A 13,266-nucleotide genomic window follows, 5' to 3' on the forward strand; every position below is an offset into this window, starting at 1 on the left:
TTGGAGGGGCCAACAGCCTCGCCTTGCGCCTCGGTCCCCCCCGCCCCCGCCCGCCCCTGCCCCAGTGCGGGTCACCCCTCAGGCTGGGACACAGCAGGCTGCACAGTGACCAGGGCCCCGGGGTGGCAGGCGTGCTACCCGTTAGCACAAGGCATTTCACAAGACTTTTTACTGCACCTTCTCCCCCATCTCCTCCTTTCTTTTGGTTCTAGAATATTAACTTAAAAAGCTACACGCCACAGACGCAACAGAGGACCCATCTCCCACCCCCTCCCAAGCCAGGGACGGGCAGCGTGGGCAGACTAATTTTATTAACTTCAGGGAAACTTCAAAAAGCTTCAGGGCTTTCATGGAACACCAACGTGGGTTTAAGTGCTACATCAACAAAAGCCTCGGGCCGGGGAAGCCGAGGGCCCCGGCTCTGCGTGTTACGTTCTCCTCTGACCGAGCGGCCCGGCGAGCCGTGTAACCCTGCTGGTGTGGGTGCTGCTCACTTCACTGACCTACATCACCACAGTATTTTTCTTTTTTTCTTTTTTTTTTTTTTTTTTTTTTTTTTTTTTTTTTTTTGGGGAGGAGGAGAGGGGGAGACACGGNTCGGACGCTTAACCGACTAAGCCACCCAGGCGCCCCATCACCACAGTATTTTTCTAAGCATCCGGGATGAGGTGAGGAGTGAACGGGCTTTTTCTGACCCTCTGAGGAGGGGCCCAGGGGCTCCCTCTCGCTGGCTGCCTCCTGGTCTCCCTGGGCTGCAGGGGCAGTTTGCAAAGGGTTCACGTTCAAAGGCAGTGCCCCTGTCGTTCCTGTTCTCTTGTTTTACGGTGTGGCCAGAAGGCAGAATAGCACCCGTCTACTAATGTCTGCGTCTTCAGTTCCACGTGTAGGGGTGAGGCAGTGCGGGGGAGGAGGCTGCCCTTCAGCACACTGCCCGGAACGCCTCGTGGTCTCAGGAAGCTGGGGGCCCCCCCCCCCCCCCCCCCCCNGCTATGGGGCAGGGAGGGGGAGGGGGGCCCTGGGTGTGGCCGCAGCCACAGGTGAGAAGTGGGGCAGGGCAGGGCAGGCCGAGGGCAGGCACTCTGCGTCCTCGGCACTGAGCCCTGGGCCACCCCGCCTCTTCCCATGCAATTGTTACAAACGAGGAAATGGGGCCCCAGAGGGTAAGTGGCTTCAGTCAGGCCAGACTGCTCGGCTCCCCCTGGGGTACCCGGGCCACGGTGAGACTGGGAATGCAGGCCAGGGGGCGGGGAACAAGGATGGGGACCCCAGGCGGACACCCGTCCGCAGGCCGCCCTGGCCGGCCCCCCTCAAGGGATTTCTCCAGCACAATCTGAGCGCAGTCTCAGCCTCCGCCAGGCCCCAGCCCGCTGGTGGCTTCGCTGGGTGGCCCCCACACACCTTGGGGCTCCCTTCTGGCCTCTAACTGCCAGGTGCCCTGGCCACAGGCCCTTTTTCTGTGCCTCCACAGAAACACTGCCTGCCTCTGCCCCCCCCCCCCCCCNCAAGGCACAGCTCAAGGTCATTAGCTCCCTGTGCTTTTCCCGAACCAGACCACCTCCTCCCACCCTGGCAGAGTCGCTGCTCCTCTCCCACTCCCTGCGGCCCTGGGTGGGCCCTCTGACTGGGCACGTCCCCTCCGTACCAAGGCCAGGTGCCCTGTGACACTCGGCCTGGCTCACTGCGACGGGCAGCTGGCCTGAACCCGCACGTGGCTGTGAAGCAGGGGCCCCTGGGAGCCCCACCGCAGCCCAGAATCACCGCCCTCTATTTTCACCAGATCTTTGCACACCTGCAAAGAAAGATTCTGTACCCAATCGTTTTCTTTAAATACCTACGCTTAAAAGACAAACTTCACACGGTACCCTAGAGAGAAAATAAGAGTCGCCGTAAGGAGGAACCTGATGGTAAAGTAAATACAACTGAAAAAACGAATCGGATCCTAGTCACAGACTGTTAGTACTGAAAGAATCTATTTTGGCCCCGTGTTGTTTGTTCAAAAAGCAGATTACCATGTAGGAGATGGCTGTTAAAGTCACCTGCAAAGGAATCGAAGACTTTCTTTGCGATGTCATCAAGGGACCAAAAAAGAAAAGAGTTATTACTAAGGGATTCTACACTGCAGAACGGTATGAGAAATGGCCTTAACCAAATGGACAGCAATGTACCGCTTGCAAATTTCCAAGCAGCAAATGCATGAAAGAATAAACAAACGAACACACACATACGGCATGCATCTATGTATCTAAATTCATTCTTCATTTCTAATTTTAATGGTTCACGACTTCTACTTTCCCACAACAGTTTTCTCTGTGGCCACAGGCACAACTAGAATCTAAGTTCCACAAGTGCAGGGATTTTGTCCCTTATTCACTGTTACATCCCCAGCCCTGAAAACAGCACATGGTAGGCGTTCTACGAATATTTTTCAAATGACTTTTGCTGAATGTCTAGTTTTGTGAATGTTCCCCAGAAGAAAGGAGGAGTCTTTTCTCTGTTTGAGGGATCTGAGGGCTCCTGTCTATCTAGAAATCAAGTATAGGGATTGTGTTATGCCTCTGTGTCCTTACCCATTGTTCCGTGGGTCTGTCTGATTCCGGAATCTGCATTCTAATGTGCCCACCATAATTATCACTCCTTTTTAATTAATTTATTTATTTATTTATTTATTACCAAGTTCTCCTTGGATTTCTAACAGATTTTGTTTTTATATGCTTGGTAGGTGCAAGTTTGTAACCATGCCCTTTATCATTACATGATCTCTCTCTCTCTCTCTCGCGGCAAGCATTTTTGTCTTAAACATTCTAGCTTGGTCTGAAATTAATATCACCACTCATACTTCCTTTTGGCTCACGGTCCCCTGACATTTCTCTGCCCATCCTTTTATCCCTAACCTTTGTTTACACTGCATGTTTCCTATAAACAGCATATAACCAGGTTTTGTGTTTTACTCTAATCTGTTGGTCTCTGTACGACACAGGAGAATTTGGCCGTTCACGTTTAGTGTAATGGCGGATACCCTCATTCCTCCTGTTTTTGTCCTTATTTACGAACGATGTTTTTGTTTCCTTCATTGTTGTTGGTTTGGTCAAATTCACTCCAGACCTTCCTTTGTGTGTGTGGAAGTGCTACACTTTCCTGGTCCATTCATAGCTTCTTCCCCATTCTCTGTGTTTAGAATTGTCTATGTATTTCTATACTTTTACCTGCAAACAGGATACTAAGCATTTCCCTCACCACCATGTGCTCTAATTCCTCTCCCCCAGGCCCCCCGCCCCCCAAAGGCTAGGCCTTTCGCACACCTTGCCTTCCCTCCCTCTCCCCTCAGGAGAGGCCCCTGGAGTGTTTCTGTTAACCTGAACTCCCTTCCTTGGACCTAATTCCTGAGGAATGCAGAGAGAGAGCTGAGTACCTGTGACTGTCGGTGGTGATTAGATGTTTCCTTGCAGGATCCTCAGTCTCTTTCAAGAGTCATATTTACCATTTAGACCAGGGGTGGACAGATAGCTAGAGGCCCAATTCTGCCCGGTATCTGTTTTTGTATGGTCTTCCAAGCTAAGGATGTTTCTCTGTTTTCTGGCGTGTTGAAAAACATCCAAAGAAGAACATTTCACGGCCTATGAAAACTCTAGGACGTAAATTCCCGCCTCCATGAATAAACTTTCACAGGCACCTCACCGCACCTACTTGTCTCTACCTTGTCTGCAGTGGCTTCCGTGCCATGGTGGCTGAGCTGAGCGGCTGTGACAGGGACCCAGGAGCTTCTGGGTGTGGTGGCTCCATGGCACCTCACCCAACTACCTGTTTTACCTCTTCATTTTTATCGCTGGGGCGTCGGCGCTGTGTCAGAGCAGGCAAAGTGGGCCTCAAATGTCACACTTTTAGCCGTGCTCAGTGAGGTGTGGATGGCTCTTTTGTCACATGACAAGACTCTGTGTTCGTTACTGGCTGTGATGACACAATATAGCACACATTGACATCACAACATTCCCAGCTCACAGGGGCAAAAATGAGATGATTCCAAGCAGTGCATCTCATCCGAGCAGAATTTCTTCACAAAACAACAACAGCAGAGAGAGAGAGGGAGAGAGAGAGAGACAGGGGAGAGAATAAGCTTATAATCAAAGTAAGTTTCCAAGTGGCTCATTTGTTAGCCAAGCAAAGGAAAGCCATTTACTGGTGGTAAGTTAATTAAATTATGTTTGATTGCAGCAGCTAAAAAGAAAAAAAGCATCCAGAGAAAACAAGTGGATTTAAGATGATTAGATTTGGGGCAAGACTGGTTGCTTGGCCGTGGCCTAGAGGCTGCAGACACTAGATGACACGGACGAGGGAAGCCGCATCTACAGGGAGCCTGCCCCAGCGTGGGGGAAGCAGGCGACGCAGAGCACAGAAGAGAAAACCTGGGGACGGCAGATGGCCGGCCTCTCTGCATGCCATGCACTGTCCTCAGCATTCTGGATCTCCCTCCCGTGGCTCCCTCTGTTACTTTCTTTCTAGAACTTTCTAGGACTTACTACCTGGAAGTGTCTAAGGTACTGCTCCTTGTCGAGCCTCCCCCATGAGGACAGTATGTTCTTGCTGTTCCCCAGTGCCTGGCACACGCAGGAGCCGCGGAAACACCTAAATATGCGAACGAGTGGTGTCTTTTACGCAACAGGCTCGGGACTGTGCGCCGTATAGTCCGCCCAGGTGGAGAATGTTCATTCAGCACACATCTACACAGGCCGCGCCTTCCTTGGTGACAAGTGGAGACGGTCTCGGAGGCCTGAGCTGAGCTCCCAGAAAGCTGTCTGGGTTTGAGAGCAGACGTCACGAGCTCACCCAGCATCAGCGAGCACAGGCCGGGAAATGGCTCACTGTGGGGGTGAAGGACCTGCCAGGAGACTGTGTTTAACGGTTTCAAGGTGGCTCGGCCTCGTGGACACGTGTCTGAATGGAGGCGTGTGGGGGGCGGCGTGGTAGTCGTGATGCGTCCAGGGATTTTTGGAGGCAGGCAAAGCACTGCTGGGCAAAGATCGGCCGCGGGTACTCCCTGCCCTCGCCAACCACACCCAGCAGCCAGCCTGAGTCTCAGTTCACTCCCCAGACATGCCGCTCCCAGCAGTCCTGGCCGGCTGCTGCCGGGGCCGCCGGGGCCGGGGGAGAGATCGTGAAGCCCTGGGGAAAGGGCTGCAATATCATCCTGGCCCAAGATCTAGGGCTTTACGGACTAAGCTCTCTGCAAATGTCTGTGCGCTCTGAGTCCCGCTCAGAGCCCATGGGGTTGTGTCTTGGGGCAAACCAGGCCACGCGTTAGTGACACTAGGAACCCTTCCCCCGCCCCCTGAGCTAGACTCGATCTCACATTGGAAGCCACACGCTGCCATGGCTCTTTCAAACCAGCCTGAGATGAGCGCTGCTTGCTACTCGGACGCACGAGGACATGGAAGTGAAACGGGCGTGTGAGGCGTACCGCGGCTACTGGGCACAGCCAGGCTCTGAGTGCAGGCTGTGTGTGGCTCCCAAGGTCAATGCCTCACCTGCCTTCCAGGGAAGGATAGTCTCCCACCAACGAGCCTCCCGTTTCTTAAGAGCACACGAGCCTCTCAACTCACTGGACAGAACCGACCTGGCAGCTGGAAGGGTAAGCGCACAGAGGCCAGTCGGGCCTGGGTTCCGATCCTGACTTTACCGCCCTGGGGCCCTGGGCGGCTCGCTGCACCTTCCCCGGGCGGGTTTCTAGTGCGACGGCCTCTGCAGAGGGGCCCTGGTGGCCTGAATTCGGGGTAGGAAGAACACTCATTTTTTCCGAGTAACTCTTTGTGTTGTTTGGGTGATTTTTTACCATGTGGCCATATCGCTTTTCTCAGTTACATATAATTTTAGGAGGAAAAAAGTGGTTTATTTAATAATTTTTTTAAAAATACAAAGGAGGGACACCTGGGTGGCTCAGGTCACAATCTCAGGCCCGCGTCAGGCCCTGAGCCTGCTTCGGATTCTGTGTCTCCTTCTCTCTCTCTCTGCCCCTCCCCACTCACACTCTGTCTCTCTCGCTCTCAAAAATAAACATTAACAAAAATTAGAAAAAAAAAGTACATGGGAAAAGTAATACTTCCTCCTTGGATTTTGACAAGGATTTAAACCAGCGTGTGCAGCTGGTAGTGGCGCACAGCAGGTGCTGCATACGCACAGGAGGGACGGGGTGGAAGCCGGGGCCCAGAAGGCGGCCTGTGGGACAGAGGCCTCCGCTCAGCCGGAGCCTTAAGGGGCTGGTGGGGGGGCTGGGCGCTTGTGCCCTTGCTTCCTGGTCCCGGGACCCTCCACACGCACCCACGGCCCCGCCCGCAGCCATCCCTGGTGGACTTTCTGCTCAGGTGTCTTTGTGGGGCCTGTGGACTGTGAATCTGGGGCTCCGGGGCCTCCACTTCTGGCCTCCCTGCACTGAGCAGGGAAGGCTCGGCGGCCCCGCGGATGCCCCGGATTGGTGGCAGGGTCTGGGTCGACTCGCCGCCTGGGCCCTCCCTGCTGCCCTTGGGAGGCAGGAGTCCCTGGACAACATCCCCAGGCCCACACTCCTCATGCTCACAGGAAGGAGCGGCCACAACGGCCTCCGTGGGCAACTGGACCCGTGAGCTCATGGGACATTTCCGCACGACTGACGCTTCCCCAGAGAGCAATGATACGTCACGACACTGCTAGTGAGCCAAGCCAGACAAACGAGCCATGTGCCCTTTATCACCTTTGCGCTCGGCATCGCAGGGCTGGCCCGGGGCTCACGGAGCCGTTGAGTGGCCCCACGCCCGGTCCCTGACCCCGCCCGGTGGCCCGGGGAGTTTAGGCTGCTGCTGTGCAGGTGAGGAGACCAGCACGCACAGGGACGGGCCCTGTGCAGAGAGAGCAGAGGGGGACGTGGACGGGGTCCTGCCCCAGGACGTGCGCAGGGAGGTGAGGCGGGGCCACCCCACCTGCCTGGCCAAGTGGGCAAGGCCGGCCTCGTGGTGGGAGCCCTGAACCAACAAGGCTGAGCATCCCAAGCTTCTGATGGATACGGGCGGGTGAGCAAGAAGCTTCTACTGACTCCCTCCACAGAGGGCGGGTTGGTTCCAGGCACGAGAAGGGAGCAGGCCGGACCACAGGGAGAGACCCAAGACAGCGAGGAGGGGAGTGGGCGTTTCCACGGTGACAGGGAGTGCCGGGGGACAAAGATCTGGAAGGATCCGGGTATCTGGAAGAAGGGAAGGAGGCAGTGCGGGGGCTGCCGATGGGATCCCAGCACTGACTGGTGCCCAAGGCCCTGCCACTTGCTCCTGGGCGCCTGCTTGGTAAGGAGCAGGCACCACTGGAGCCCAGGCTGATGCGGGCAGGGCCGCACTGGGGGGAGGGGGGGGCGACCCTCACTTTGCTAAGAAATAGAAGTGCAGGCCTGGAGGGCTCGGGCAGACCCCGGGGGGCCTAGGTCCCCAGCCCTGAGGTCTTGTCACCACCGCGCTCACCCGGGACCACCCACAGCCACCCCTGCCCCACAGGGGCGCTCCCAGGGAGCAAGGTTTAGACGTCCCTCACCCACACCTTCAGGACCCGGAGGCGGGATCCCCAGTGTAGACCTACAGGGATGACGGGAGGCAATGCAAGGATTTCTGGGCCTTCAGGCTCCAGGCTCCCCTACAAAGGGCCATGAACCATACTGACTCCTGCACGTCTAAAGTGAGGATGCATCGGGGACGGGGACCTCAGGAGGCCAGCGGGACCCCCCCTCACCTTCTTGTACCTTTCCGCCTCTTGCCCTCAGGCGTCCCCGCCCCCAACGGCTGAGGCCACTTGTAGACAGGCCCGCCCCGCAGGGACCCACGGTGCTCCCTCCGTGAACAGGATCCGCATGGGGCAGCCGCCCTGCCTGATGGAGGCTCAGCCCGATGGAGGCTCAGTCCCACGGAGGCTGCGAGGGGCGGGGCCAGCGCGCTGCGAGGGGCGGGGCCAGCGCGCTGCGAGGGGCGGGGCCCGACCCCTGGCCGAAGTGCCTGTGGGAGGCCCCTGTGGAACCGGGCGGAGCAAGGGCAGGGCCTCTGCCCTCCCCCACCGAGGCCGAGGGCGGGGGCGGCTGGGCGGGGTCAGGCCCCGGGCTGTGACTGTGGGCTCAGAGAGCCCAGGCCGCCCGGCCACACAGGGCCTCAGTTTCCCTGTTTCAGAGCCTGAGAAGCTGGGGCCGGAAGTCCTCCTGGTCCCCTCGGACCCCAGCCGCGCCCCTCCCGGCCGTCCGGCCCCGCGAGGAAGGGGGCGGGCAGGCAGGCTACGTACCCGCTCCACGAGGCCCTGCTTGCACTTGAGCTTGTACACTCTGAGCCTGGGCAGGAAGCTCGCGGCGTAGTCCCGGTCCTCCAGGCCGCGCAGCAGGACGCCGTGGAACGCCAGCCGGCACGTGCTGGCGTGGATGTCCGCGTCGAGCCTGGAGCCGATCACCAGGCACAGCCGGGGGCAGGTGACGGGCTTCTCAAACTCCACGAGCGCCCACTGCTGCCGAGGGTGGCGGCCTTCCGCGGCCGGGCCCGTCTCCTTGTCAGCCCCGCCGCCGTCTGTCGCCACCGGCGCCAGATCCTGGCTCAGATACTGCTCCTGGAAGAGGTACTCGCGGGAGAAGTCGAAGGAGTCTAGCACAGGCTCACGGTCAAAGTCATCGGGGGCAGGGCTGAAGAACAGCATGCGGCCCATCACCGTCTCATGGCCCACTGTGATGTGGAACTTGGCCTTGGTCTGCAGGGGCCCCCGGAAATACGGGATCTTCTCCACCGAGATGAGGGCCGCGTGGACCGTGTGCAGGGACTCGGGGGCGCACACCAGGCCGCGCTCCAGCAGCTTGGGGTCAAACTGGGTGACACAGATGCCCAGTCGGTCTCCCTGCATGGCTGAGGTGACAGGCGTGTGAAACATCTGCATGGACTTCACCTTCTTCACCACCTGGGGTAGCAAAAGAGAAAGCGAATGAGGCAAAGCGCCTTGAGGCAGGAGGGAGGGGCTCCAGCGGGAGAAGTCCCTGTCCCCATGCCGCCACGGGGGCACCGGGGTGGTCGGACTGCCCTCGGCCAGAGCAAGCTCCCCACAAACACAGGGCGCGGGTCCACAGAGCGCCCGGTCCAGCACCAAGTGTGTGTGGGGGGGAACACGGCAGCCCAGACCCGGGCTACCTCAGCTCCCTCCGTCCTCTGAGTCCCCAGGCTCCACACCAGCACTTTGTTGCCTCGAGCCCTCTGTACAGGCTCGTCACCGCACGCAAGATGGACGCCCAGGTCCTCAGCCTGCCAAGCTCTGACCCCCTGTCCTGGAAAGCCCGGGCCAAACACCCCTGCCGGACTCGGAGCGGGCAGGACCTGTCCCTTTCTCCCTGGTGCTCACGGCCCCTCTGCGTCATACAGATTCTCTGCCATCAGGGCCTACTCTGCGCCGGCCTGCCCGCTAGCCGTGGGCTTCTCTAGGGCAGGCCACTCCTCGCCCACTGGACACAGTCCCCAGAGGACGCAGTGTGCCAGGGACTGTCCTGCGGGTGGAGACAGAAAAACAACCAAACTAAAAACACATCAATATGGACGAGGTCTACATCGACAGAACTGACATACAAAACCTTACACGTAACTATAACAATAATTACATATGTATGTAACATGATTATGTATGTGTATTATATGCAGCATGCTATATGATATATAGTATGTATAATATAGTATACGTAGTACGTATGGCTTATGTAATACTGTACGTAGCATGCTGTATTATACAGTACATGTGTTCGTACAGAACATCGAGAGCAGGCCCAGGGTTGGGGAAAGGTGTGGCTTCTCAGAGCGGTGGCCGGGGAAGGCTTCTGCACAGGTGATATCCGAGCTACCACCTGATTCTAAGACGTTGTGTGAAGGTCCAGGAGAAGAGAGCTCTGTACTGAGGAGCTGATGAAGGTACAGGCTGGGATGGAGGCTCTGTGAGCCAGAGGAATAAACAAAGAGGCAGGAAGGCTGGAGCAGGGCGGGCAGGGAGGACGGGGAGGGGAGGGGAGGGCAGGCGGGAAGTCACTGAGGAGTTTAGGCAAAGGAGTAACCTGACCTTATCTCTGTTTGGAAACCATAACGCTAACGACCACGCTGGGCAGATCGCTGCACCCCCAGTTTGTAAATCAGGAACAGACATGGAAAGGCTCTAATAAACATCTGTGAAACCAAGGGACACTCCTATGAAGAGCCACTGTCAGAGAGGAGAGGAAGTCACAGTTGCAGATTTCTGCTTAGTGCAGCGGAAAGATGGGCACTGTATTTCAGAAAACCCGCCATCCAAGCCTGTTAAGTTAAAGACGCTTTGGCCTGTAGGTCTCCGGCCTCCCCGTCTACAAGGCCTGGGTACGCGGAGCTCCTCCTTCTCCCTGGATGAGCTGATCCCGGGCGCAGGAGGCCGGGCCCTTTCCTGGGGAGCCATAATACTCAAGTGTTTGTTTAAAGATCATTAACTACCTAACCACGAGGTCAGGGGGCAGAGAAAGTGAGAAGTGCGGTGTCAAAAGCCACAGCCAAGATCAATCAAGGAGAAACCTAAAACACCTCTAAAACAGTCCACGGGGGCGACGGGAAACTAGGGTTTTCAGGAATGCACCTCAGAATGACTGGAGAATATTGTCTCAGACTCAGCGTCTGCCCAGAGAGGCGGGCCCCCGATCGCAGCCCTTCCCCGGGGGCCCGCGGCCGCCTCCCGGGCTGTCCCCCCGCCCCCCGCCCACTCCCGTCCCCAGCCTGGCTCTCCGAAACACACGGTGGCACCGACCCCTCCCCACTCCAGACGGAGCCGGAGCCGCGCTCGGCCGCTGTGTGCCTCCGAGTCTCCACTGAGTTAAATTACAATCTAGTAAGTACCCGCGGCCCCGTCGCGCGCCCTGAGAACTACAGCAGCACCAGCAGCGCCAGCTCCTTCTGTGCCCTCCCCGACCTGGTCCTCCTGTCGCCCGCCCGCCGGACTTGGCGTGTGGCATTCCTGTCTTCGCACACACGCGTGTGCACGACTCAGCAGAGCTCACCACATGCACCTAATCAATACTTTGCTTTGTCTGCCGAGGGATTGAACTTCGGAGTGGGTGCCCGTGCTGCCCACAACCGCAGTGCATTTGTTGCCGATGCTGCGCGGCGCACACGGACCCCCAGCCGGGCCCCTAGTGACCCGCCCATGGGTCATTCCCAGTCTCGAGGGAAAAGGATGCAGCGATTCCCTCTGGCGCGAGGGTTCTGCCCGGCGCTCGGTGCAGAGAGGGTTCTGGAAGGCACGGGTCCCGGCCCGAGGCTGCTGGGTCTGGGTTGGGGGTGAGCGCTCATGGCTCCTAGATGAACAAAGTGCCCACATACGTGTCCCCCACAGGCCAGAGACTCCTTTTCCAACATTGCGCATGGCCAGGTTTCCTCACTTTTGCCTATCGATTTATTTTATTTTATTTTGGCCTTTTAAACCCTGAAGACAGAAGCCATGTTCCCACCGCCACATCCTTAGCGCCCGGCACAGAGGGCGGCAGACGAAGGCTGCTCGTGGCCGCCCCAGTTACGTGCCCAGCCCGTCTGCAGGGAACGGCTGANAGCAAAATCACACCTGGCAAAGCACGGAGCCGAGGCCCCAGACCGGCCAGGGCCTGAGCGAGATCCTTGTGTTTACGGTGCTTCCTGTGACAGAGGGGCCTGCACCACCCCGACAGCCCCCTCCCCACCCATCGGGTCCATCTCCAAGCAGCCTCATTAAATGCATGTTCTCTTAGGACTGTGTTCTAGGACTGAAGTAATGAAGAACGCCTTACAAGGGCACCGTGAAGAGCAGAGACAATCACTGGGCAAATCAAGATTTCAAGGCCCCAGACAGGAAATTGTGAAACCGACAGAGATGGGAAGGGGGCGGGGTNGCCAGGCCCACACGCACATGATATCCATCAGGAAGGTAAGATCCCGTCTAGGACGAGCGGGAAGCAGTGGACTTTCCCACTGGAGCCCCCGGTGGCCGGGTGTGGGCGCAAGTGACACCGCAGGCCGGGAGTCCGTCCGTGCGGGCCAGGGTCTCCCTCGCCCCACACCCGGTCTGTCCGCGCAGCCCCGCACTGCACTGCTGCACAAAGAACTCCTAGGGTACCTTCCTTTGCTGGCGTCCCTATTTTCTTTCTTGCTTCTCCGCCCTGGGTAGCCAGTGACCTTTCCAAAGTACCCGGTTAGCAGGTGTCATTCTGCTCAACCCCAGGCCACCACTGCCACCAGGGGCTTCTGTTGTCCTTCCCACGGTGACGGTGGCTGCCCTGCGTCTCCAGCTCCCTGCCAGCCCACCTGCCGCCTTTCAGGCCCTCAACCAGGCCACGCGCCTTCCCGCCTCAGGGCCTCCAGCCTGCTCTGCTCCTCCCCCTGCCTGGATCCCCCGTGGGTGGCTTCTTCTCTTCCCTCTGGTACCACCGCCTCCCGGAAGCTCTCCCTGCTGACCCAGGAAGGATTACATCCCGCAGCTATTCTCTCTTATAACACCTCTCTGTGGTTTTGCAATTCTGACTTTATGAACTGATGATCTTATGAACGTCTGCCCCGCCCCTGACTGTAGACTCCAGAGTCCGTTCTGCTCCCCCCTTATCATTCCAGGGCCTGGGCCTCTGCTCCACAAGAGAAACTTGATAAGGGCGTGTGGAGTGAGGGCACCCACAGTGCGTCGGCCCTCACCTGGGGTTAGTAAATAGGAGCGAGTTGTTGAATAGATGGACGGAATCTCTCAAAGTTGCCTAGAAAATGAGAGGAAAGTCCGTTTCCCTGCAGCCTGGTCTCCATAAAGCAGCTTAAATATAAGGTACGACTCTGCAGTTTCGGCCTCCCTCTCACTCTGAACACAACGTCCTTGCTAGGACCCCGGGCTCCTGTCACTTCTCTGACTTTATTTGCTACGTTTCCCCCTGCAGCCCTCATTCACGTTGCTGGTCACATGAGCCTTCCTACTTCCTGTTCCCGAAACAGACACCAAGTGTTCTCCTACCTCAGGGCCTTTGCGCTTGCTAGCGCCTTTGACTGGGATGTTCCTCCCCGTGTATACCTATTTCTCTTTTCCTTGTTTCCTTCCTATCTGCTCAGATGTTTCTTAACATTTATTCATTTTTGAGAGAGACAGAGAGTGAGCAGGTAAGGGGCAGAGAGAGAGGAAGACACAGAATCCAAAGCAGGCTCCAGGCTCTGAGCTGTCAGCACAGAGCCCGACGCGGGGCTTGAACTCACCAACCGTGAGATCATGACCTGGGCCGAAGTTGGACGCTTA

General features: G+C 57.5%; 1 protein-coding gene across 1 annotated transcript in view; it reads right to left on the bottom strand.

Annotated features, from left to right (window-relative positions):
• EEFSEC (eukaryotic elongation factor, selenocysteine-tRNA specific) overlaps positions 1 to 13,266 on the bottom strand; it is a 179,757-nt gene that overhangs the window by 3,779 nt on the left and 162,712 nt on the right. The window contains 1 exon segment of the mRNA XM_077766869.1: positions 8,275 to 8,931. Within this exon segment, the coding sequence (XP_077622995.1) occupies positions 8,275 to 8,931 (657 nt within the window).

This window comes from Crocuta crocuta, unplaced genomic scaffold, assembly GCF_008692635.1.
Source record: "Crocuta crocuta isolate KB4526 unplaced genomic scaffold, BGI_CrCroc_1.0 scaffold296, whole genome shotgun sequence".
NCBI lineage: Eukaryota > Metazoa > Chordata > Mammalia > Carnivora > Hyaenidae > Crocuta > Crocuta crocuta.